At 32.4% G+C, this 26305-nt stretch overlaps 2 protein-coding genes and 1 long non-coding RNA gene across 6 annotated transcripts; all 3 read left to right on the plus strand.

Annotated features, from left to right (window-relative positions):
* The first annotated feature begins 5798 nt into the window (after nt 1–5798).
* On the plus strand, nt 5799–13012 carry LOC108460939 (calcium-dependent protein kinase 20-like). Of its 3 annotated transcripts, XR_008281656.1 has the most exons (9): nt 5799–7280; nt 8213–8356; nt 8468–8620; nt 10239–10354; nt 10638–10805; nt 11466–11690; nt 11804–11904; nt 12278–12356; nt 12456–13012. XR_008281656.1 is itself a non-coding variant. In XM_053027161.1 (7 exons), the coding sequence occupies exons 1-7, from the start codon at nt 6452–6454 to the stop codon at nt 11885–11887; spliced, it is 1719 nt and encodes a 572-aa protein (XP_052883121.1). In that variant the 5' UTR covers nt 5799–6451; the 3' UTR covers nt 11888–11917. The 3 variants fall into 3 exon arrangements, 1 of the variants encoding a protein (XP_052883121.1); XM_053027161.1 differs by lacking the exons at nt 12278–12356; nt 12456–13012 and having other exon boundaries at nt 11804–11917; XR_008281655.1 differs by having other exon boundaries at nt 5800–7280; nt 11466–12356.
* Nucleotides 13013–14774: 1762 nt separating this feature from the next.
* Nucleotides 14775–18981, plus strand: LOC108460850 (sucrose-phosphatase 2-like). The gene is made up of 11 exons (XM_053027162.1): nt 14775–14987; nt 15079–15114; nt 15581–15662; nt 15746–16045; nt 16184–16285; nt 16480–16674; nt 16775–17065; nt 17960–18146; nt 18426–18472; nt 18631–18730; nt 18935–18981. Exons 3-10 carry the CDS (start codon nt 15603–15605, stop codon nt 18727–18729), a joined length of 1281 nt encoding a protein of 426 aa, XP_052883122.1. The 5' UTR covers nt 14775–14987; nt 15079–15114; nt 15581–15602; the 3' UTR covers nt 18730; nt 18935–18981.
* Nucleotides 18982–19990: 1009 nt separating this feature from the next.
* On the plus strand, nt 19991–25694 carry LOC128291824 (uncharacterized). 2 transcript variants are annotated; one of them, XR_008281755.1, is made up of 3 exons: nt 19991–20459; nt 20573–20807; nt 25464–25694. It is a non-coding gene; the product is annotated as an uncharacterized LOC128291824 (long non-coding RNA). The 2 variants fall into 2 exon arrangements; XR_008281756.1 differs by having other exon boundaries at nt 19991–20807.
* The last annotated feature ends 611 nt before the right edge of the window (nt 25695–26305 follow it).

Raw genomic sequence — 26305 nt, forward strand, 5'->3', positions numbered from 1 at the left:
ATATGATTATGTTTGATTGATGTTTATGTGGAAATAATTCATGAATGAGGAATGTATGTTATAAGCTGTATTTTGTTTTGATTCAGTTCCGAATACATGATTTCAGCTTGATAGGTTCGATTCAAACATGATATGATTATGAATGTTTATTGATTACTGTTTTGGTGAGATTTGGTGTATGTTTGATAATTGAATGTTCTGAACTGAGTTGAAAGTCCGGTAATACCTCGTAGCCTTATTCAGGCGATGGATGCGGGTTAGAGGTGTTACATAAGCTCTTGCCTATATGAACTAGCTTGAAAATAAGGAGCAAAGTCTATCTTATTTAAAGACATATCTCAATCTTTTCAAAAGCATATCTCTATAAATAAAAAAAAAGCTAGGCTTTATTTGGAAAATGAATTTGGTAAATAAAAATATAAAGTTGTTCTCAACAATGTAAACTTAAAAACATGTTAAGTACTAATTTTCTTATAACAAAAACATGAGAAATAAAATAAAACTTTCTACATTTATATGGATTTCAGCCAAGGTAATATGTTTGATATTTAAAAATTTTATATGGGTTTGAATCAAAACCAATTTATTTAAAGTTAAAAAATTTTGTTTTCATCTTTTCAGTTTTATAAAACATTTTAATGAAAACAATTTTTTTAAATTTCAACAACATTTTTTAGTATTTTTATTTTTAAAACCATAATCTGATTCCTTAAACTCAATGGAGCTTTAAGGTTTGAAAATTGAAAATCTAATATACTTTAATTTCCTTTTAACAAAGAATATTAAATATAATCTAATTTTACTACATTAATACAAACTTAAAACACATAAAAAATACCCTAAGTGTTATGAATATCTTATTAAGTGGATGTCCATCAAGATCAAGATAAGTTTTGATGTATTTTAAATTCTAATATTTATTAGAAATAAATCTCTACTTTATTTATATTTTTATGCCTATAAATAGAGACTTTGGATAAGCATTGTAAATGTTCGATTGATCAATAAAATATGCTTTCTCTTTGCTCTTCCATTCTCTTTGTTCTTTATTCTCTGCCTTTTATTTTATAACACATTAACAACACGATTCTCTTTTAATTGTTTTTCTCCATAAGTCACAAAAATATCCCAAAATTTGCTATTGTCAATTGCCTCTTAGAGTTGTTGCTATTTCAATTGAGGCCTACGCACTATGGGTAATCATTAGAGCCTTTAACCACTCAGCCAGGGTGATAACGATGATGTTAAAGAATCTCAGGTATATTTTACTATAATTTATTTATTATATTATGTTTATTATAATTAGAGACTAATCATGACAATATGAATAGAAATATTTTGATTTGAAATCTACGCATGTTTACGATGGTGATTATGAAATAAAGAATCTATTGGGACATTTATAAATTTGTCCTAGTAAATCTATTGCATTCCCTAAAGTGAACACAAGCATAAAAGAAAATAAAAACCAATATTATTCCAATATTTGGTAATACAAAATTAGTCGAAAGCTCCAGAAGAGCTAATATATTAATATCTTGTGATGGTTAATCCATTGGTTTTAAAAGATATTCATAATAGATCTCATATTGAGATTGTGAATGAGGAAAAAATTATATTTCATATGAATCAAAAGAGGATTGAGTTATTGATTTATATTTATTACTATTGTTATAAATTAAATTGATTGTGACTATCTTTGTGATATTCTTTTATCATTATCCCCATTAAGGAGTTGAAAGCAGAATATTTGACTATGAAAGATCTACTTATGAGCAATAGAATATAGTAATTCTATCTAAAGCTCATTATGATTAGATGCACCTGAAGTAGATCTGCTCATGGGTCGGGCTACCCGGCCTGGCCCGAAGGCCCGCCCGAAATGTGAGAGGGTTTGGGCAAAAATATAGGCTTGAAAAATGGGCTTGGATAGAAAAGTAAGGCCCGTTTAAAAAATAGGCCAGGCCTCGGGTAGTGTATTTTTGGCCCGAGCCCGGCCTGGCCAAACCCAAATTCACTAAATGACAAAAAAATCTGCTATTTTTTTTATTTTTGAATGTTATTTTCTTGTTGTTTTCTCCCTATTTTGCAACCATATTACTATTATGTTGCTACTATTTTGTTGTTATTGTTTCGATATTGTATAAAACTTATTTTATTATTAATTTTGTTATTATTTTAAAGGCATTTGTTAATTTTGTTATTATTTTAGAGGTATTTGCTTGTTAAGTTGCATCTATCTTAGTGCTATTTAAGTCTACTTATTTTTAAAATTTTATTTTCAATTTGTTGGGAAATATTTATTTAATTTTTTTAGTATTTTTGATGTATTATATATATTTAAAAATTATATAAAATAATATAAAAATTAATCTGAAGTGGTGGCCTGCCTCGAGTTTTAGCATTTTTATTTGGGTCAGGCTTGGGCAAAATTTTAGGCCTATTTTTGGGCCCGGCCGGCCCGAGCCCAATGAATGGGCTTAAATTTTTAGTTGGGCCCGACCCAAACCCGACCCGGCCCATGAGCACCTCTGACCTGAAGTTGCAAGTTTTTTTTAAAACTGAGTATTACTCTACATTATTCAAAATAAGTTCTCAATTAAAATTGCATGGAAAAATATTACTGATGAGAACTTGCAAGAGAGAACTTATGTATGAAAAGTTATTGGTTATGTACCTGTTGTACACCTGGAAAATAGTAACTTAGACTTCATATTGATTTAGACATTTCCAGTAGTAAATGTCACAATAGTACTTTTATGTGGATACAAAGTAAAAGGAATGACAATAAAATTATCAATTTGTCACAATTTATATTGACATTATTAGTACAATTGACATGTATGTTAAAGTAAACCAAAAGTTTACTGATACAAATGCATTTACTACTTGGCATGACCAGTTAGACCATCCTGAATCATATATGATGCGAAAATTAATTGAGAATTCATATAGACATTCATTAAAGAACCAGAAGATTCTTTAATTTAAAGAATTCTCATTTGTTGTTTGTTCTCAATAAAAATTGATTATTAGAAACTCACTAGTTAAAGGTGAGATTTAATGTCTTGCATTTCTTAAATGAATATGGACCTTTTTATCCACCATGTGGATGGTTTTGATATTATATGATTTTGGTAGATGCATCTACAAAATAATCATGTTTGTGTTATCAACTTGCAACATGTCATTTGCAAGATTGCTTATTTAAATAATTAATTTCAAATCATGTAATTAAGACAATTCATCTTACTAGTACTGATGAGTTTATATCTTAGTCTTTTATTGATTAAGTTTGAAAAACTTTTGTAAAAATTTGTTATTTATGCGCATAATGGATTAGAGAAATTACTGACTAAACACATGTGATTAATATCCAAACCAGTACTTATGAGAACTAAACTTCATCTTTCAACATGAGATTATGTTGATTTACGTGTTGTGCGCATCAAGACAATAAGTTATAAATACTCCCCATTACAATTGGTTTTTAGTCAAGAGCTAAATATTTCTCATCTTTGAATTTTTGTATATGCGTATATGTTTCAATTGCTCTATCACAACATACAAAGATGAGTAAATCTTCAAAGAAAGTTAAGAATCTATATTAATTACAAGTCTCCTTGTATTATTGTATGTAAGCATACATGTTTTGGAGATTCAATTATGACATGATTTGTGATTATTATTTTGATTTGATAGTTTTCTCGACATTAGAGGGAGATAAATAATAACTTGTAATGAGTTAGAGGGAAGAGTAATTTGAACCAGAAGTTCAATAAGGATAACTTATTACAGGTTCCAAATATGAAAATTCTCATAAAAGAAAATAATTCTTGTAAATTGTTATATAGTGGAGGCGGGTGCTCCAGAAGAGACCCAATACATAACTAAAACTCCAAAAGAGATTTAGGTACTTGAAACTGAAGATTAAAATAGTGAAAATAAAAGATCTCGATAAGTTATATCAATTCAAGAAAATGTGAAACTGAATAATAAAAATGGTCGACAATGGTTTTGCATGCAATATTGTTGTTGAAATGAAAGGAGAATCTTGAATAAATTTATTGAGAAATATAGATATGGAATAGAGTGGTCAAAATAGAAAGATCCAAACTAGCAATCCAAATATTTAAAGGTATAAAGCTAGTGCGGGTACAAATGAAGTAGTTTTGCAAAATGAAATAAAAATATGAAGTTTTTGCTAAGTTCTGACATTGATTATGAAAAGTTATAATATTCTTTTATGTTGGATACAATAACCTTTAGATATCTTATTAAACTGACGGTTCATAAAAATTTAACTTGCGTCTAATGGTTGTTGTTAAACCTTTTATGAATCACTATATAGTAAAGTTCATATTAAAATCCTTGAAGCATTTAGAATGCTAGAAACATATTGAAATTATCGGAAAATTGTTCATTTATATGAATTGAAATAATTGAACATATGTGGTTGACTTAGTCAATAGTTGTTGAAAGAGGATTATAAAATGATCCAAAATACCTATTTGTATTTTTATAGAGGGATCATTATAAAAGTTTGTTATGATTATTGTTGAGATCAAAATATATTTTCCCCAAAATTTTTCCTCACTCATGACTTTCAAAAGAATGTTGATTGCTTAGCAAGTACATTCAAATGGACATTTGAAAAGTTAGTATTCAAGATTGAATAAATAGAATATGATAAATTATGTGATGTTCTCATGAGGGGAGTAAATATGCGCCCTTAATCAAGGTTTTGTTCCATTAGATTTTCCTGGTAAGATTTTTAATGAGGTAACATATTATGTGTATTATATATATGTGTACTCTTTTTCTTTCAGTAGGAATTTTTTTCTCACAGAGTTTTTATCTTAGTAAGGTTTTATCACAGTGATTAAAAGTAAATCTCTACTTTATTTATACTTCTTGTGTTCATTTATACTTCTTATGCTCATAAATAGATACTTAAGAGAAACATTATAAATATTCGATTGATCAATAAAATACGTTGTCTTTATTTCGCCATTTCATTTATTTTTATTCTCTATCTTTTATTTTATAACACTAACTTAAAAATATAATTTTTTAATAATTATTATAATGTTAGTTGTAACTAAAAATTATAAGTTTCACTAAAAAAATAAAAGCCATAACTTCTAAAATTGCACTGAATTAAAATACATAAACTTTCATATAATTTAAGATTTATTCTTTGACTTAAATAAAAATATATATATGTTGAGATTAATGTTATTAAATCAAGTAGTGATGGATAAGGCAAATAGAATTAGTATATATGAGTAGTTGTGTACTAGATAATAGTATTACTCACAAATTTTATAGATATAATGATAAATTTAATTATTGATATTTATATTTTTGTTAATTTTATATATATTTTTTAGTTTGAATTAAATTTGACCATCAATTTTTAAAAAGGTTGAATTCGACTATCAATTTTTTAAAAGAGTTGAATTGATTTTTTAATAAAATACTATGTAAAATGTTAAACTTTTAAATATGACATCTCACGTAAGAATTTATTTGTATTTTATGATTTTTAATTTTTTAAAGACTTGACATATAAAATAAATAAAATAATATTAGCATGAAATAAATGTGAGCTATGAAGTGGGTTTACACTCCAACATCTAAAGAATTATTATTAAAGAAAAATGATTTAATTTATTTGTGAGATTAATAGTTAAATTTAATTAGAAAATAATGACCAAATCAAAAGATGTAGATGTAAATAATAAAAATGATGGTATTGCTAATCATGTACGTAAATAATAATTTAGATTTATTAAAGCAATTGGGCGGGTGGGGGAACTGAGGTGCATATGATGACGTGTGAATCCTAGGAACTGCAATGCATGCAATGAAACTGTAACCCAATTCATGGAAAATGGAAAACACCCTTTTCTTTTATGTTAATTCTAATTAATAATTTTTTTGATGTAATTATGAAATTTTAGCAATCATTTTATTTTTCTGTTCCTTCACCAAATAACTTGGATGTGGAACTCTCCTGCATATTCTTTGAAAAGAGACGAAATTCAAAGCAAATTGATCTCTTTGTAAACTTCTCATAGCTTCCATTACCTATTTTCTTCATCTTCCCGGAAATAATTTTTCCCAATATCTGTCTAAATTTCGTTTTTGGGATTTTTTTAGATTTGGAACAAATCCTAAAGCTTTGCTTCCCCCATCGAATTGATGACATAATTCCTGATCTATTAGTTTGGATTTTGTGGTGGATTTTCCTAGAAGAGGCTGTTTGGACCAGAAAAAGGGCTGGACTTGGGGGGTCTGTTCTAGGCCTTTGATCTCTTCTCACAGATTGAATTCTTTCGATTTTTATTTGCTCTTTAATGGAATTATCAAGGACCCACATTGATGTTGGAATTGAGAAGAGAGAGTTGATGGTTATAATGAGGACCTAAGAATTTGGGAAATTTTGATGGGGAACGCATGCGCTGGGCCAAGTAATCTTGGTGGGAATGGATTCTTCCAATCTGTCACACAGGCGGTTTGGCGGCAAAGGCCGCCTATTCAGGACCAATTGCCGGCGGCTAATGAAGATAACAGCAACAAAGGTTCCGACGAATCTAATAAATCCAAGGGCTCGGATGATTGTCAAGATTCCGCTGCAACTGAGAACACTGCCCCTGTACCCGTCAAGATCCCCAATGCGGAGCCCAAGAATAAGGAAGGGAACAATGCCAATAAGGCTTCGGGTCAAAAGCCAAACAATTTGAAGAGGTTGACAAGCACGGAACTGGAGTCAGTGCTTGGAAGGAAAACCGGGAATATGAAGGAGCTATATAGCTTGGGGCGTAAGTTAGGTCAAGGACAATTCGGAACAACGTTTTTCTGTGTTGAAAAAAGCACTGGGAAAGAGTTCGCCTGCAAATCCATTGCCAAGAGGAAGCTGACCTCAACTGATGATTTGGAGGATGTTAGAAGGGAGGTTCATATAATGCACCATCTCGCAGGTCACCCTAATGTGATACAAATCATAGGTGCTTACGAAGATGCTGTGGCTATTTATCTTGTTATGGAGTTTTGTGCTGGTGGGGAGCTTTTTGATAGAATCATTCAGAGAGGGCATTATACCGAGAGAAAGGCAGCTGCGCTTGCTAGGGTAATGGTTGGTGTTGTTCAAGCATGTCATTCTCTTGGTGTTATGCATCGTGACCTCAAGCCCGAAAATTTCCTGTTCATTAACAAGGATGAGGACGCCCCACTTAAAGCAATTGATTTTGGGCTTTCAATGTTCTTTAAGCCAGGTATTACCCATGTTGTAACTTCTTCTTTTCGTTCATTCTTGACAGTCTTGTAGTTTGACTACAATTAGCAACTTTTAATTAAAATGTCTCTGATGGAAACATTTGATCTTTTTTTTTTTGTCCACTTTGCTGCCATGAAAGTAGTTAACTCTTGCTAAAGGTAATGTTTTTGGCCACTAGATAAATGCTTGAGTGAACATTTTGTTATCTTCTTGGACAGTTGGACCAAATTTTGTCAGTTGACATAATTTTCATTTTATTTATGAAACTATTGAGAGCACAGGTTCCTACTTTTTAGTTTTATATTATATATTATCATTCATCCTAGCGACCGTGAGCACAAAATTTCTCTCTCAAGCAAAAGTAAACAAGAATCTTCAATTGCTAGAATAAAATGTCCTGTAATCCCTTGAGAAACCTTACGCAGCTGATACTGTGCTAACTGTCTCACTGGTTTTTGTTTTCTCTCAGATTAAAAATCACAAATTCCATTATATTTATTCTGTTAGTAAATTCTTAGTTACTACAGAGAAGCATACGAAGTTCTTATAATCACCATGTGCTGTTATGGAAAGTATTTTACATAAAATAGTTTTAGATCCATGTGAGGTAGAGCAGTATTGGGAATCCTTATGGAGACTCTACCCGTCACAGGCTACCTGACTATGTTTGAATGCACATTACATTGACCTTGCAAAGAAAGCAAAGAGGGGAAGAAAAAAGAGGGTGGGGTTGGGAGATAGGAGTTAGTGCAATGTCTTCATCACCCTTCTTGGCTATTGCTCATCTTTAGAGTGTGGTCATATCTAGCCAAATCACAGTCTGATCATTGCCTTCATTTACATGGAGTCATTCATCTTTATAAAGGATTTTACTAAATTTTATTATGTCAATTTACTCTGTTATCTGGGAACTAATCCCTTTTCCTCTAGGTGAAATATTCAATGATGTGGTTGGAAGTCCATATTATGTGGCTCCAGAAGTGTTGCAGAAGCACTATGGTCCAGAATGTGATGTTTGGAGTGCTGGAGTGATCATTTATATTTTACTTTGTGGAGTCCCCCCATTCTGGGATGGTGAGTGTTTTGCTACTTGTCGCATTAATGGTTTGAAGCATCAGTAAATGCTTCCAGGCACGGTTGACTTACATCTGATTTATTTGGTACGGATGTTAATTTTTCTATCAGAAACGGAGCAAGGGATATTTGAGCAGGTTATGAGAGGTGAACTCGACTTTACATCAGAGCCATGGCCTAGTATCTCTAACAGTGCAAAGGACTTGGTACGACGAATGCTTATAAAGGACCCTAAAAGGCGGTTGACAGCCCATGAAGTTCTTTGTGAGTATGCATAAATCTCCCTTTCTCTAAAACGTACTGTTATTTAGCACAAATGGTCAACTTGAATATTATTTTATCTGGGAAGCCTTGAAGCTATTCTGTCTATTTCAATTGAATGATCCTTTGCAGCATCACATAGTGGAGAGTTACATTGGATATACCTTTAGAAACAGTTTTGATTTGGCCAAAAAGGAATACATTTAATGAAATACAAGTTGTCATGCAGTCAATCTAATTTCATGCAGAATTTTGTTATGGAGATGGAAGAATAAGTGTTCATTTAGTGAATGATCTTTTAAGAACTACCTAGATGTGAGGATCTTAGAAACTAGTGCCTTACATATAAGAAAATAATTTGTCTGTTTTATCTTTAAAACTACGTACTTTACTTTGTTGGCAGTTGTAAATTATGACCTAATATTGAAGGAGAATGACAAAAAGAGTGATATTGTATGCTTTACATTAATCTACTCTGTTAAATACGAGTAGAAATATAGGCTTTGCTTTTATCTCGTTCCTCACCTCAATGCATAATTAGTTTGTCCTTTGTGGCTGCTTCTTTCCATCTATATGATATGACCTGCATGAATACCATTTTCCAACAATTCCTTTTTATACCCACTGGAGTTGGCAGAGGAAAGCAGGGAATTTTGTAACCTGAGATTCAAGATGCTAGGCTTCAAAGCAATCATTAGAGAAGTTGGAGTCTTGGAGAAAAGTTGATCTTAGCCTGCACTGGATGTGGCTGCAAATGTCTGATTTGATCGTTTCAGGATTAATTTTGAGAAATTGGATAGTGATTATTCTAAACAATTTGAGATTACGAACTGATGATTGAAAACCACAATCTAGTTAGTCATCAGGGAATCATTCCATCAAATCTTGGTGTACATATGTTTTGCAGAAGAGACCTGTTAACCTGTAGACTACCTTGTCACACATTTATGAGTTTTTTCTTCACTTGGTTTCTGCCCTTATATATTTTGCAGATTTCAAAAAAGTTTATTGCTATGTTGTTGGAACTCATGTATGTGTCCTACATGGTATGCTTAATTTTTTCTTTTCCATGTTTTTGGAGGGTCCTTGGAGGGACATCTCTCCTATGTCCTGAAATGCATTGGACACAGGGTGCTGTACGCAAATACTTCAAGAAAAATGAGGAGTCGTAGCAACATAGGTTTATATCCCTTCTTTGAGTGAACATCTTTGTGACAACTGGCACTAACTATATTCTGAAAATCAAGGAATCTGGATGACAGTGAACAGTTTTATTTCAGTTACTTAAATGCAAGAAGAAGAATCGCCATTCTTGTTTTGGTCGGTGTTTCCTTTCTGCAACATCAACCAAGAACTTTAAATTGTTGGATTTATCACTTGCCTTGTATTGTCAAACAAAATGAAAAGTTTATCATAACTAATACTTCTACTTCTCCAATTATTTTCTCCATGTGAAAGCATTTTATCATTGTTCAAAAGAATTCAAGACAGATGTAATGCGTTCCCTGTCTCTTTACCGTTTTAAGCATTTCAGTTATCGAGAAAATTTATTTTCTGTACTTCTTCTAATGGTGCAGAAATATATTGTAAAGGGATTACTTAACTTCCTGTTTCTTGGCAGGTCACCCTTGGGTTCAGGAGGATGGCATTGCTCCTGATAAACCTCTTGATTCAGCTGTCCTATCGCGTTTGAAGCAATTTTCTGCAATGAATAAGCTGAAGAAAATTGCCATCAGAGTTAGTACCCAGATTCATCTCAACTCTCTGAAGTCATAGTAGTGTGGAAGAATTTTCAAATTGAATTGTGTTTTTCCCCAATAACATGCATGAATGAAACATGTTGAATGGGCTAAGCAACTTCTTAATGATAAAGAGTAAGAATCTTTATCAAATTAAATGCTTAATGCAGCCATTATATCAGGCAGCTGCAGCAACTAACAAGTTGTGATTTTTTTTTTTTTTTTTGCGGGCCATGGCATCCTTATATATATTTCTTATTAGAAGTTTTGTTTATATTTAGGTCATTGCTGATAGCCTATCAGAAGAGGAAATTGCAGGCCTGAAAGAAATGTTTAAGATGATAGATGCAGATAACAGTGGGAATATCACTCTTGAGGAACTGAAAATTGGTTTGGAAAAAGTTGGTTCTAAGCTCAAGGATTCTGAGATTAATGGGTTAATGCAAGCTGTAAGCCTCTTTATACCGAACAAATCTCTGCCTTGCTGTAGTGTATTATGATTCTGGCTTTTCTTGTTTTAGTATTAAGTGCTCGCAGGGGGCATTAATAGGTCTAGGGGTGAAGCTAGAAAATATTTTTGTGGGTCAGAATTAAATTTTATATTTGTACGATAGTAAAAATGTAATTTCATCATTTTAATAGCTATATCTTTATAAACTTTAAAGGATTAAATTAAATTTTTATCATTTTTGGGGGGCCAAAGTGCAATTTTACCGTTACTAATTTAAAATTTTATAAATTATAAAGGGGCCTAAATGAAAAATTTTCTATTTTAGGGGGAGCCGGTCCCTGCAAGCCCCCTGTTTTTGCCACTGAACAGGTCCAATGTTAAAGATGCATGAGGTGGATAGTTTTAGGTGTTTCCAATGCTTTTCCTGACTGGAAACACTCGATTACTAAACTATTAGCATAGATAAGAATCAAGAACTAGGAGAGTAGCTGCAGTTTTTTTGAATAATAAGTTTTTGCTACATTTGAAACTACATTGTCCGGTCATCATCTTAAATGCGAGATTGACCAGTATATGCATGGCGTAAGAATGGCCAACCAGGCACCCAGGCCATAACATTGTTGCTGATTTGGTATAGTTATTCTCTTAAATACTGCAGGCAGACATTGATAACAGTGGTACTATAGACTATAGCGAGTTCATAGCGGCCATGCTTCATCTAAACAAGATCCAGAAAGAGGATCATCTGTTTGCAGCTTTCAACTACTTTGACAAAGATGGAAGTGGCTACATTACTCCAGATGAGCTCCAACAGGCCTGTGAGCAGTTTGGCTTGCAAGATGTTCACTTGGAAGATGTAATACGTGAAGTTGACCAGGATAACGTAAAGAATTTACAAGCTGACTTTTTAACTTCCATTTTCACTTCAAATATTATGTTGGTTAAAGATGTATGTTCATTTTACATACATCGATTATCATGATTTCTTCTCTTCAGGATGGACGTATCGACTATAGTGAGTTTGTAGCTATGATGCAAGACACAGGTTTAACCGGAAAGCACAAAACATTTAAGCATTGATACATCATCTTGCTACAGTAAGACTGCTTATTCCATGGTTCTTTAGACTACAATTTTGATTTTGAACCTCAGACCTTTTGGTAATCCCTACTGAAACTATCATAAGTTGGGTAGTAATTCCCTTATCTGAATCTTGTTAGCACTTTTCAGTTCACTATACTGAGCTATGCTACTCTTGACTTTTTCTTTTTCTTGAAGTACCCGTCTTAGACACCTATGTCTGATGCATATCTGGAAATGGGTGTAGAGACATGACCCTAAAAAAGCCCTCCAAATACATGCAAAAACTTTGAAAAATTTGAACATACTCATACCAGATATATACTCTTATCCAACATTTACACCCAAGCTGAGATCTCTTTACTCATTTTGACCCTCAATTTCTTCCAGGTTAAGTCATTCATTCATCAGTCCATTCATTTGCCCTCGTCTGAAAAAGAAAAAGATAAAAAAGAAGAAGGAATATACGGTATAACCTTAAACTATGCTGCTAGCATCTAATGTCATCAAATCCATGTTTTAGCCATTTATGTCAATGACTTGCATGATGTTTCATCTAAACTGACAGGGACTTGGTAGCCATGTTCAACATAAGCTGTTTAGCAGCTCTGTTTAGAAACTGTAGCATGCTCGATGTTGTGTCCCGTAGTGATCTTGCTGGCCTAAGGTCGACTCAATCATAGGGTACTTCCTTCTTGCTACCATATCTTGCCTACTAGCAAGGCCAGCATATCTAGATTCTCAGGAGGTTATGCAGAAAAAATGGCATGTAACATTTTGCTGGCGAAGATTGGCTTGTTGACATGGAGCGCCCCCATGGCAGAGAAGTCAAAGCTTATAGGAACCCATATTATTTGGACCTAAGTTAATGGCGTGGTTCGTAGGTTTCCCTCTTCTTTGGAGAGTTGTTCTGTAATGTTCTTAAAAATTTTTGTTGTAGAAAAACGGACCACTTGGTTCAATTTTACTCGTCCTCGATTGGACCATTGCAGGAACAAGCAAACTCATTGGTTATTTCAACCCTTTTTACCATCATGCAACAACTTGCGTCTTCTTGTTTTCACATCTAACAAATCTCATATATTTATTTACTCTCAAATTACAATTTATCATTTGATGGTGAAATTACCATGGAAATTTTTCTACTAAGAGTTGAATTGTATTTTACTTATTCTACTTAAGAAATAGATAATTAAGTCTCTGTACCTTAGATTAAAGAGTAAATTGGTCTTTCACTATTAAAAATTTCATTCATTTGTACTGTTAAAAACCTGCATGATTAATGGAATAACTAAACAGAGACATGTGACATGTCACGTGTATCTTGTACTAATATACATGAATTAATTTTTAATAGGAAAAATGAATAAATTTTTTTGAAAGAATGAATGGAATCATACAATTGAAGGGAAAAAAAGTAAACACTCGTCATAGATAGGGAAGGACAAACTCTATCAACACAGTAAAGGTTTTAGAGACAATTGGTTTTGTCACAATTCAAGCATGACATATTTGTAGTTATTGCAAGCACTTAATATGATAAGAAAATTAACCCTGGATGGTCCAAAGCGGCGAACAAAAATCGACAAAAGAATTGAGCATTCACCGACAACAAAACCATCCCTAAAATCACTTGTAAAATTAAGATTTTAAAACTGAAGACTTATTAAATAATGGAAAAACAAACGAAAAAAAATATATAAAACTTAACACAACACGAGTCCAAATCAACTCGTGAAATCATTCATTATTTTGAAATATTTTCAAAACAGAAACAAATTAAGAAACTGACCGAAGAGCCATCCACTTTCCAAAAAAAAAATTACAGGTGATCGGTGGAGTTCGACAGGCATCGTCATCTATCCATAACCTGTGAAGACAATAAAGATATTCATGAAATAGATCTGCAAACTAAAAAAAAAAAAGAAGACATATGGAGTGAATGAGAAGAAGAAAGAAAAAAATAGTTGGTGGGAGGGAAAAAAAAGCAAGCCCAAAAGACAAAAGTTTTTAGGGTTTAAAAAAAGAATAAATTTTTTAAAAGACTGTTTTTTTCTTTAATATACTATACAAAGATTAATTTATTCTTTTGAGTAGAAAAAAGTAAAATACAATTTGACTCTTTATACAGGGACTTTTATTGTATTTTTATCAGGTTTAATTGATAAGGGGACTCGAAGTGATCCAAATATAAACATTTTGATTTTCATCATTGAAATTCACTTTATTTATAGGGATATTAAATTTTTAATAAAATTGAGTATTTGGAATGAAAATAATTTAAAAATTTAAAAAATTTATAAATATGAGCACCTTGTAATAGGGGTGTTTAAATGGTCGATTCGATTGTTAACCAAATAGAATTACTATTAATCAAATTACCCAAAATGTAAATATCTTTAACTGTTAATCGAATCAATTTTTTTAAATACATTAGTTGAATTAAAATATTTCGATTTAACCGAATTAATCGAGTTTATATATTTTTGTCTCTTGATTAAAAAATATAAAATACATAAAAAAACAATACATTGCTAATATTCATTTTTCTAATAGTTCAAAAAAATTATATATAATATATATTATTTATTTCAATTAATATATAAATAATAATTCAAAAATACATTACTAATATAAAAATTATTATATAATATATATTATTTATTTCAGTTAATTTAATTAATTATTTAATTTCAAACTAAATTAATTGATAATTAAAATTTTAAATAATTATTAATTAACTTCTAATTGAATTAAATTTAATCTCTAATTAATTAATTAATCTAGATCGATTCAATCAATTATTTTAATTTTAAGTGAAGAAAAAAAAAAGAGGAATATGCCTAATAAGATGCATATTTTCAGGTATATAAAAAATTAGATGAAATTCCTGGTGATGACACACCCATGATAGTGGGCCCCTAATAATCCGGTAAAAAGGCTCTCTACACTGATAGAGTAGACAGATGAGGAGGCGCCAACGAATTTGGATCCAATTCCATTTATCATCTCATCCTCATATCTCCTAATCTCCGCTAATATTCCAAGGCCACCAAATCTTTATCTTCTTCTCCACTTCTCCTTTTCTTTTTCCACTTAGGTAACTTCACTCCTTTTAGTTTTCGCTTCATTTTCTTCTTTTTTCATTGTATATAATTTTCAATTGAGTCGTAATTTTCATGCGATCGCAGGTGAAATTTTCAGAAGCTTCGATTTGGTCGATCAAGGTACTTTATCAATTTTGATTTTCCTTTTTACAATCTCTGATTTCAGGTTTTTTTCATTATTCTGTGTGCTCTTAAATTGCGTAGATTGATTTTCTTTTAATTTAATTGAAGCTTTTCACATGTTAATTTCTTTCTTTCAGTGTAGTTTCAATAAATATTCTCAGTTTCTTTCTGGTACTAGATTAATTTCTTTCTTTCAGTGTAGTTTCAATAAATATTCTCAGTTTCTTTCTGGTACTAGATTTTTTTTTCATATTTTATGGCATTTGTTGATTTTTGATTGATTTGGATTTTTGTTACTCTTAATAATGTTGTTATTAAATGATGCTAAATTAAATTATCTCATTTTTTATGGCATTTTTCAATAATCTTAAGTAGTTTCTTCAACACAATCCTGACTCAGTTCAGTAGAATTTCATGTTTTTTTTTTTTTAATTTACACTGAGTAATTCCTTTCACGCTATAGGATTTTAATCGGTACAATAGTCATGGATCGGATTACTAAGGCCGCACGTCTCATGATAGTATCTGATCTTGATCATACGATGGTATGCTTTTGTCTTGCTTTCATGTTCGGAAATGTTTTTGCTACAGTTGCTTAATTGGATTTGATGATCTTTTTCTTTTCCAGGTTGATCATCATGATCCCGAGAACATGTCTTTACTTAGGTTTAATGCCCTTTGGGAATCGAATTATCGTCATGACTCTCTGCTGGTTTTTTCCACTGGGAGGTCACCTACACTCTACAAACAGCTGAGGAAAGAGAAACCCATGCTAACTCCCGATATAACTATTATGTCAGTGGGAACCGAGATAACATATGGCAGCTCGATGCTGCCTGATGATGGCTGGGTTAAAATTCTGAATCAGAAATGGGATAGGAACATAGTCATTGAAGAAACCAGCAAGTTTCCTGATCTCACTCTTCAGGTCTACGTAATATATATTATTAACTGCAACCTGATATCTAGGTTTTAGTGTTATTCTGTTGAGCATCTTCAATATAACAGGATATGTAGTCCTTGGTCATGATATATTTGATGAATTCAAGCATGTTGGATCATGCAGGCAGAAACAGAGCAGCGACCACACAAGGTTAGCTTTTACGTTGATAAGACTAAGGCCCAAGTAGTGATGAAGGAACTTTCTAGCCGTTTGGAAAAGCGAGGGGTAAGATTCAACTTACTACCAAGCATGTTATGCATCCAATCATATGCACTTTTCCCAAGTAAATATACATAGAAAGATGTACACCGGACTACAATACATTGGTATTCATTTCTTCTTCATCTTGCTTGCTTAGTTGTTTCTTATTCACTGGAAGTTGTTTTGCTACCATTAACTTTTGTCTTATTCTGTGCCAGTTGGATGTTAAACTAATTTATAGTGGGGGAATGGATTTGGATGTATTACCACAAGGTGCTGGCAAAGGACAGGCCCTCTCATATTTACTAAATAAGTTGAAGACTGAGGGAACACTACCTGTTAATACTCTTGCTTGCGGTGATTCTGGAAATGACGCTGAACTCTTCAGCATTCCAGATGTGTATGGAGTCATGGTTGGTAGTCTTCAGCTTTTTAAATAATTCAGAGTTACTAGCCCTTTAGAATTGCAGTTCTTTGTTGCTATTTGTGGTCTATTAATCTTCCCCTCTTCAGGTCAGCAATGCCCAAGAAGAATTGTTGCAATGGCATGCTGAAAATGCAAAAGGTAATCCTAATATAATCCATGCAAAAGAAAGGTGTGCAGCTGGAATCATAGAAGCCATTGGACATTTTAATCTTGGTTCAAACACTTCTCCAAGAGATGTTGCTGATTTTGTGGAATGTAAGCTAGACCGTGTCAATCCAGGTTATGAAGTAGTGAAATTTTACTTGTTCTATGAGCGATGGAGGCGAGGGGAGGCTGCCAACTGCGAGACTTATATAGCAAGTCTGAAAGCTTCTTGTGTATGTTACTCCCCTTCCTTTTCTTTCATTGGTATGTTTTGTCATGGTACTTATCAGTTCACCAGAATTGGGCAACATCCAACATTCTTCTAATTATTAGGGAAAGGAAAAAAACAAGACAACAATCATGTTACTTATCAGCATCTTCTAATTAATTCTAGTCTGAAAGCTAGACCATGTCTTGCATTTGTTTATTTTAATTTGGTGCATCATTGGCTTCTGTTTCTTATTTTAATCTGAACTCTTTACACATTACAAATTTGAATCATAATACCTGCATGATTTGAAACCCTTCTCTGAACAGGATGAATTAGCTTTATGGTATATAGGGGTATTAGTGAATCAGATCTTTTTAATACATTCCCTCGTTACATTTTTCCTTTTGAGATGAATTCTTTATGTGATTGTCTCTTCCATCATTTTGTTGTGCAAAATGTGACCAACCTACAGCACTCCATTACTGACAAAGCCAGGGCACAGCAGGTAACAAAACTTGTAGGACTGTTGGGTATGCATGCTAGGTAACTAGCAAAACAAATAGGTAAAAGCAGTTGGATCTATTCTTCTGCAATGTTATGCATCTAGAACATAATGTGATCATAAGATAATAAAATGAGAACAAGTTCACAATCAGCCAAAGATTACAATTTGTTACGGGTGTGTATCTACAAATTGGAATGCATGCCGATCAGTTTATGGACAAGCTTGTGGCTAACCACAGATCTAACAAGTCCTGTTGAATTTTAACAAACAAGTATAGAGATTATTTTCCTGACCAAGCATTTCTGCCAGGAAAACACTGTTTTCCTCCTTTTATGTGAATAAAATCTAATTTTGATTCGTTTGTTCTTACTAATTAGTACTGTGCTTAGATTTTATGTTATTTTCCTTCAGGATCCCACTGCTACTTTTGTCTTTCCAACCGGTGTTGAGAAAACTCTTCATGAATGCATATACGCAATGAAAGGGTGCTATGGAGACCAAAGGGGTAAACAGTTCCGAGTCTGGGTGGATCGTGTATTGTCCACACCAATTGGCTTGAACACATGGCTAGTGAAGTTCGATAAGTGGGAGTTATCTGGTGAGAGTGTTTTCTTTATAAAAGTAGTTTATCATTGTATTTGATTCCGCAGGCACCTTTATTTCGCAAGCATGCTCACATTGTATCTCCATTTGGAAAAAAAAGAAAGAAAAGAAAACAGTATTATGAACATGTGCAAGCATGTATAATGTTTTAGAACATAGGCTATATGCCTCTACCTTTATACTAGGCAAGCTCCTAAGAGCCACTCAGTATTATTCAATGTTGGCGTGATTGGCAATGATTTCCCACCTTTGATTGCCTTGCTAATTCTTGTAGGTGATGAGCGATGTTGTTGTGTGACCACTGCTAAAATAAATGCGAAGGTAAGAACTTTTAAATCCTAGATTCTGTTTGATTGATACTTTTGCTATAAGTTTTGAATAGCTATCGCGTCAAACAACAGGAGCTTTAATCTGTTAATTTCTTGATGAAGATTGCTTAACACAATTTTGTTGTAAAATGATTACATTTATGTTGGCAGGGATCCGGTGGTGCTTCAGACGGGTACACTTGGGTGAGTGTGCAGCAGAAGTGGTTAGAAGGATATGAAAAGAAGGATACATCAATTTGGCTTTTCTAAGGTACTCCGCAACAACATCGACTCTGGAATCAGCATAAAAATTCTATAGGAATAAATGTATCCAAATTTCAATAGCTTTACTATTTTGACATATATTTGATTAATTCATAGGCAACTTAGGAGATGGCTCTATAATTAGATAAACTGAGATACATACCTTGGCTTATCTCTTGTGTGATTCATCTTATTTTTTATGCTCTCGCAGTGTACAGCATCTGTGTCAAAAATTTGCATTATCCTTTGGATTTCAAACCCAAGTGCTTATTTTGTTATTACATATTTGGTCTCCCTTTGTTTATTTTCATTCAATCTGTTAATAAAAACTTTAGGTTTTGGCTTAATTTCCAAATTGGCTACTAAAATATGGGTAAAATTTTATGTGTTATTTTTTTTAAAAAAAAATTGACAACAGATTATATTTTTGTTGAAATAATTAAGTTGAGTTATTAAAATCATTGGTAGCATTTGGTTTACTAAATGTAACATTACGACATTTAACATGGGGTGTAATCTTATTATGACCTATTCCTTAAGTTATCTTAGATTACAGTGTTCAATTTGCCTTTTGTTTTTATTATTTTAATTAATTTAGACTTTTTCTTAAATAAAGTTTAAGATTAATTAAAACAAAAATAAATATTTGAACTAGTAAATGTCATACATTACAATTACAATTACAATTATTATATTTTATTTAATAATTTATTTATGAATATATTACTTATGGTTACAATTATGGTTTGTGTTGCAATTATGATTTATATATTTATTCAACAACATATATTAATATATAAGAATTGTAATATTTATCATAAATTTATGGTAATTGAGATTAAAAGTATTAAAGGAATTAACCTTGTTAAAAGAAATCTTATAACAATAACAATTGAATAAAATATTCTTCTAGGTAATCTTAGATTCGAACCTGTAATATTATTACGGAACTTAATTTAAGATTCAACAAACTACACACTTCTAATATTTTGAGTTTAATTCTATCATGTGCAATTATTTTTCTAGATTGTATATAAAAATAAAATTATATTTTTTGTAAAAATAAAACACTATTTACAATTTCATTAGTTTGACTTTTCTCCTTGACGTTTTCTTAAAATTAGGAATGGGGGTGGGTAACGTAACATGAAAAGATTAGAGCGTTATAAATTATTAGTGTATAAAAACATACGTGTATCTTTAATATTTAAATGAAATATTGTTATTGAAGATGATATAAGGAAATTTTAAACATATTTTTGAGAGAATGATATCATTAAAAATCGAAAATATGGCCATTATCAAATGGCCTTCTCTGATTCCAACAGAACTAACAAATGCTGTGGCACTTCCTCCCTCAGATGTTTTCCCAATTCATGGACTGAGTGAAACAAATAGAAACAAAACTAGCAAGACATCTTCAACAATGGGGGCAACTTACTTTGCAGCTTCTTCATGATGATAAGCCACCTTCTAGGATAATAAGCTCAAACCCCACATCAATGGCTAAATTGATAGCTCGCCAAAAAAAAGCTTCAACAGCAAAAGGGGAAGGTGCATGAAAAATTGGACCGACTGCATCTACAAGAACTTCCCATTCCATACCGTCCGGATCGAAAGGAGAAAGAACCATCAAAGTTTATTTTGACAAGCCCTGGAGAAGGAGGACACCAACGCCGGATAGTAGGCCGTGGAATTTGATCCGTCAGATGTGTCACTGTAGAATAATCCAAGTGGTAAGTATCAATAAAACGCCTCTGACAATCCACACTAACTTTAAGACCTTCATGCTTCTCCGGATTGTAGTATAAAAATTTCTGCAACAAAAAGGGGAAATTGATTTATGCAGTTGATGAACCATCCCTCAAGAGAGAGTTGTAGTTCGTCAGTGCTCCAAGCAAACCCCTAAGCCACCCAAAAATCATTTTCCAAGGGACACCGTCGAATTGCATGAAGAACATCTTCCTCAGCCCTCATACACCTGAGGCACAACGCCGAATCATCAATATGGCGTGTAGCAAATACCATCACCACCGGAATAAAACCGTGGAAACATCGCCAAACTCAAACAAGAATCTTCTCAGGTAATCTAACCTCCCATAGCGTTTTAAAGAAACGACTGTTTAACATACGTATTCGGGAAGCATTTATTCATAGCCAGCCAAGCTGCATAATACCTTGATTTCAGCGTAGGACCCTGAATTATGATGCGTCCATATTAATCGATCTTGCATTCTGTGTCTGCTTGAAGGCATATGAAAATTTGTTCAACAATATCATCAGAAAATAAAGCATGCAGAAGTGGCTCCTCCCATGTCTTAGAACCTTGATCAATAAGTCAATGATCGTAGTAAGTACAGGCACCAAAAGATCGTGCCTAGGCACCGAAAGGTCGTGCCTAGGCAACCATCTATCTTCAAAAATTCGGATTGCGATACCATTACCAACCTGCCATCTAACACCACAATGTAGTAAATCCTTAATTCCCCAAATACTTCTCCATGTGAAAGATGGATTTTGGCCAAGAACCGATTGAGGAAACTCGGTAATTGGAAAATATCTGGCTTTCAAGATTCGTCCAATTAATGAGGTAGGATTAGTGGGAAGACGCAAACCTTGTTTACAAAGCAGTGCCCTGTTAAAAGCTTCCATATCCCAGAAGCCCAGTCCTCCCTTAGACTTAGGAATGCATAAATTCGTCCAAGAAACCTAATGAATACCGCTCCCAGCAGCATCCATTTTCCACCAATTGGTAGCAATAATAGAATTAAGTTCAGAGCAAAAACTTTTAGGGAAAGCAAAACAACTCATGGGTAGAGCTTGCAACACAGATTTGATGAAAACATATTTACCCCCAAATGATAGAGCCCGTATACTCCATCCTATAATTCTGGATAAAAGTTTGTCCTTAATGGCCTGAAACACTTTCTTATTCCTCCCCACAATAGGGGGAAGACCTAGATATTTTTCCAATTCAGAGACTTCAGGAAAATTTAAAGCTTGACTCATACTATCATTCAGTTCTACTCCAGTGTTGGGACTAAAGTAGAGCTTTGATTTATCAAATTTAAATGTTGTCCCGAACACCTCGCATATTCAGTCAGATCTCCTTAATTGAAAAAGCATCCTCCGAAAACCAACCTATAATCTCTGAATTTGTCATATTTATAGTTTTTAATTAAAATAGCACTTGTGTCTTATACGAGGTGATTTAAGCTGTTCTTAAAATTTCTATTGATCGATCTTATCCTCTACCTTAAAACGTTGAATTGCTTTGAGTATGGACTAAAACAAAACTTCTTTTAGTTTTTGGTGGGAAAGTTATTTTAAACTATGAACTTTCACAAAAATAAAATTTATTCTAAAAATAAATTATCATTATTTTTTGACAAAATATCGATGCTCTCAAAAGATGTATAAATAGATATTTTGAATGAGAAAATTAAATATATTTTCTTCTGATTATAATACAATAAAATTGATGTAACTTACAGAATTATAATTAGGTTAAAAAAATAATTTAATTTAACTAATTAATTGAATAATATTTTGAGAAATACAAAATAATTATTGGATTAGATAAATTATAAGTGTTGGATTAAAGGTCCGTATAATACATATTATTATACTCAATACACGAGATGAGAATAAAAACCCAATCACGTGAAGGGGGCAACAATTCCTAGTCCCAGTAAAGGTATGTTGTCGCCCCCATGTATTCTACTTGTAGTAGAATATTGTGTTTTTATTAAATTATTATTATTTAATTACACCTTATTGAATCAAAACTCTTGTATCGTTTCTCTATAAACTCGAACTTCAATTACTTAATTACAACCAATTAAATAATAGTTCAAAAAAATTAAATTAATTTCTAAGTCATTTTTTGTATTGAGCGAGGAAACTCATTCACTGCAAATAGTGATACATGCGATCTATTTCTCTTATTTATCTTTTTCATTCATTTCATAGTTTATCATTTTGACATGCAATTCGTTTTAGGTTATCTTGAGCTATTGAATGGACCGATTGAATTTATATAATTAAAGCTCAAATGATTTTGTAATTAAGTTTCAACTCTTTGCCTATCAATTACAACATTATTTAATCATGGAACCATTCCACTATAGTACCCATAATTTAACTTTCCCTTATTATATACCACTATGAAAACTACTATTTCAATGCTTGTCAAATGACTTTTTCATAAGTGTCTTATCCTCATAGGTTATCATTAATCTCTTTAAGATAAAATTCGTTTTTTCAATATGATCCTATTTTATCTCATGGTTTCTATTACATCTATCGATATGAAAAAGCCAAATACTAACACATAGTAATTAAATCATTTTTCCTATGAAAAATGACTTGTGGCCTCGTTACTTTTTCATTAATCATGTAATGCCAATGAGAAGATATCATTTACCATTATAGGGCTATGATTCCATTGTTGTAGAATGATGCTACATCATTTAGAAGTCGTATACCCAACGTACCAGCTTTCGGTTCCTTATCTATTTAGACTCAGGGTTTTAATACATCAAAGTATATAAGTCACGCATATATAGCCTATCAACCATGCAATATTAAGGTATGCCACATTGTGAATGTTACAAGTGAATAAATCTATAAACAAATCTAAGATAAATTCATCTTAAGTCCTATCCAATATATTATTAGTCAAAACAATAACACCTGTCTCTATATTTTAGGAGTCATCGACTTTGATACCCAAGACAAGACATCTCCTTAGTTTGACTTGATAGACGATATAATAATATTTCAATCGATTTTCTCAATTTTGATTAGACTATAGACTGTTTAGATTATCTACTAATATAATTTGTCTTCTTGCATTATACTCCAACCACATAATGCAACTTAATATTAGTTAAACATTATATAATTAATGAACCAATATTTGCTTATGTTTTTCTTTGAGAGCAAAAACTGTTGAGGACAAATACAAACGATATTAATGTATAATGAAATTTTATTTAAACCAATTGTTTTAAAAAATTACAAGTACAAAATGACTAATACACTACATGTAACAGCCCGATTTTGGGCCTAGTCGGACTAGTGGTTTCGGGACCACGAATCTGACGTAGAAAAATTTTTTTTTATTAAATTTTCATGGTCTACAGTTTTACAGAATGATTTCTTGAAAATTTTGTTCGAAAATTTTGACGTTTGAGCACTCAATTTAGCAAAAAAAGACTAAATTGTAAAAAGTACAAAAGTTGAGTTCTACATGCTAAAGGTGTCAAATTGTTATGAAATTTTAAATTGAAGGTCCTTAGATGGTAATTAGACCATTTTTAAGTTAGTGGACAAAAATGGACATGAGGTAAGAGAAATTTCATGTTTTAAGTTAGGGGCATTTTGGTCATTTGGCTAATAAATGAATTAAAAATCAAATTGAAAGCCAAAATTTAGTCCATCTTCTTCCCTTGGTGCCAAAAATTTGAAGGAGGACATAGCTAGGGTTTTTTCCACTTTTCAAGCTCAATTGTAAGTCTGTTCTTGCGCCGTTTTTAATGTTTTTTACATTTTTGAAATCGTTATTTATCACTTGATCTAGCTATTTCTACCATTAATTTGAGAGATGATTGAGGTCTAGGATTTGTCCCATGTTAGATATTTGTGTATTTTGATGTCTAATGGTAGATTATGCAAGTTTAATGTTAGATAAACAATTTTTGCTAGGTGATTTTTGATGAAAATGACAAAAGGACTAATTCGTAAAAAGATTTTAAAATGTGTGTAAAAGTGTGATTTAATGAAAAATATGGGCTAGTATAAGCATGAAAGAGGTTTGTCTAGGCTTAGGTTTTGATAAAATTGAATAGATTTCATTTTACGAGCCTAGGGACTAAAATGTAAATATGTCAAAGTTTAAGGGTAAAAATATAATTTTTTCATAATGTAAGTTTTGGAATGAATTGAGTAATTGATTAATAAATGAGTTAAATTTGCTATTATAGATTAAGAGAAACGAGGTTCAGACCTAAATCGGGAAAAAAACAAAGTATTTGACGATTAGGTTTCCTACTATTTTTGTACCAAGGTAAGTTCTTATGTAAATAATGCATTGTTTTAATTATGTTTTAAATGCTTTACTATTTATGAATTGTGATTGACCATTAAGCGTGTTCAACAAAGTTACAATAATCGCGAAATCTTGGTTGAACCTTAGGAATAGATAGGATACAAATGTCATGACATTAGGGTTACCGAGACTATGTGTAAGACCATATCTGAGATATGACATCATTATGAGATTTTGTGTAAGACCATATCTGGAATATGGTATCGATATGAGATTTCGTGTAAGACCATAGCTAGGCTATTGGCATCAAAATGAGATCCCATATAAGACCATATCTGGGATATGGCATTGGTGTGGTACTATGTGTGCGAGATACCCGAGTATCCTTTAGTATTCCAAGTGGTTCAACGAGAAATGAAACAAGAATGTTAAAGTTATGAAAGACTATGGTAAGTTGTAAATTGGCACAGGTATGTATATGAAACTCATGTTTAATGAGCTTGATATGTGATAAATCCCTCGGTAAGGTTGTGATTGAGTAAGTTGGATTGTGAGATTTATAATGACATTTATGTTAATTTACTTCAAGTTAATTGTATGTTAAATGTGCGTTTATAATGCTTATTATTTGCATGGGAACTTACTAAGCTTTAAAGCTTACTCTTCTTTCTTTTCCCTTGTCTTATAGTGTCGCCAAGCTAGCTCAGGGATCGAAGATTGTTGAAGATCTAGTCATACTATCAAATTATTATTTTGGGTACCAATGATTTTAACATTTTGAGTTATGGCATGTATAGGGACTTGTTCGTTTTGTTTTGTGTCATAATTGATTGGCCAAATGTGTTGGCTTATGATGGTTGATAAATCATTTTGTAAATGACCATTGAAATTGGCTAATATTGATTTAAGTATATATGCATATGATGATGTCTTTTATGGATGTGGAAAATTGCATGATTTGAGTTGAAATATATGTGATGTTTGTGTATAATAAATGATAGTATGTGAATGAAGTATTGATGCCTTGGTTGTGGCTGATTTGTTGAATGTATATACTTGGAACGGTGCTATGTTTTGTTGTGTAGGTTTGTGCATGGAAGGGTGACAATATGGGTTGGAAAATAGCCTTATTTTTGTCCACACGGGTAGATGCATGGGCATGTGTTTAGGCCATGTGTGACACACGGCTCGCCCCATGGGCGTGTGATCCAGCCGTGTGTCCCTTGCACCTAACTTGTTGCAAAACAGAATGCTCAGTATTGAGCACATAGGTAGAGACATGGGCTTGTGTCTCAGCCGTGTGGATGACACAGCTTCAGGCACGGGCATGTGCCCTGGGCATGTGAAGTCTGCACCTATTTTATGAAAAATTATGAAAATTAAATCAATCACATGGCCTAAGCACACGGGTATGTGCCTTGGCTGTATGACTTCAATTTGTTCTTGGATGACAAACAGAGAGTTATACAGGTTAGGGACACAGGCGTGTATGACCACACGGCCTAACCATACGGGCGTGTCCCAAGCCAC

The sequence above is a fragment of the Gossypium arboreum genome, chromosome 4, assembly GCF_025698485.1.
Source record: "Gossypium arboreum isolate Shixiya-1 chromosome 4, ASM2569848v2, whole genome shotgun sequence".
In the NCBI taxonomy this organism is placed as follows: domain Eukaryota; kingdom Viridiplantae; phylum Streptophyta; class Magnoliopsida; order Malvales; family Malvaceae; genus Gossypium; species Gossypium arboreum.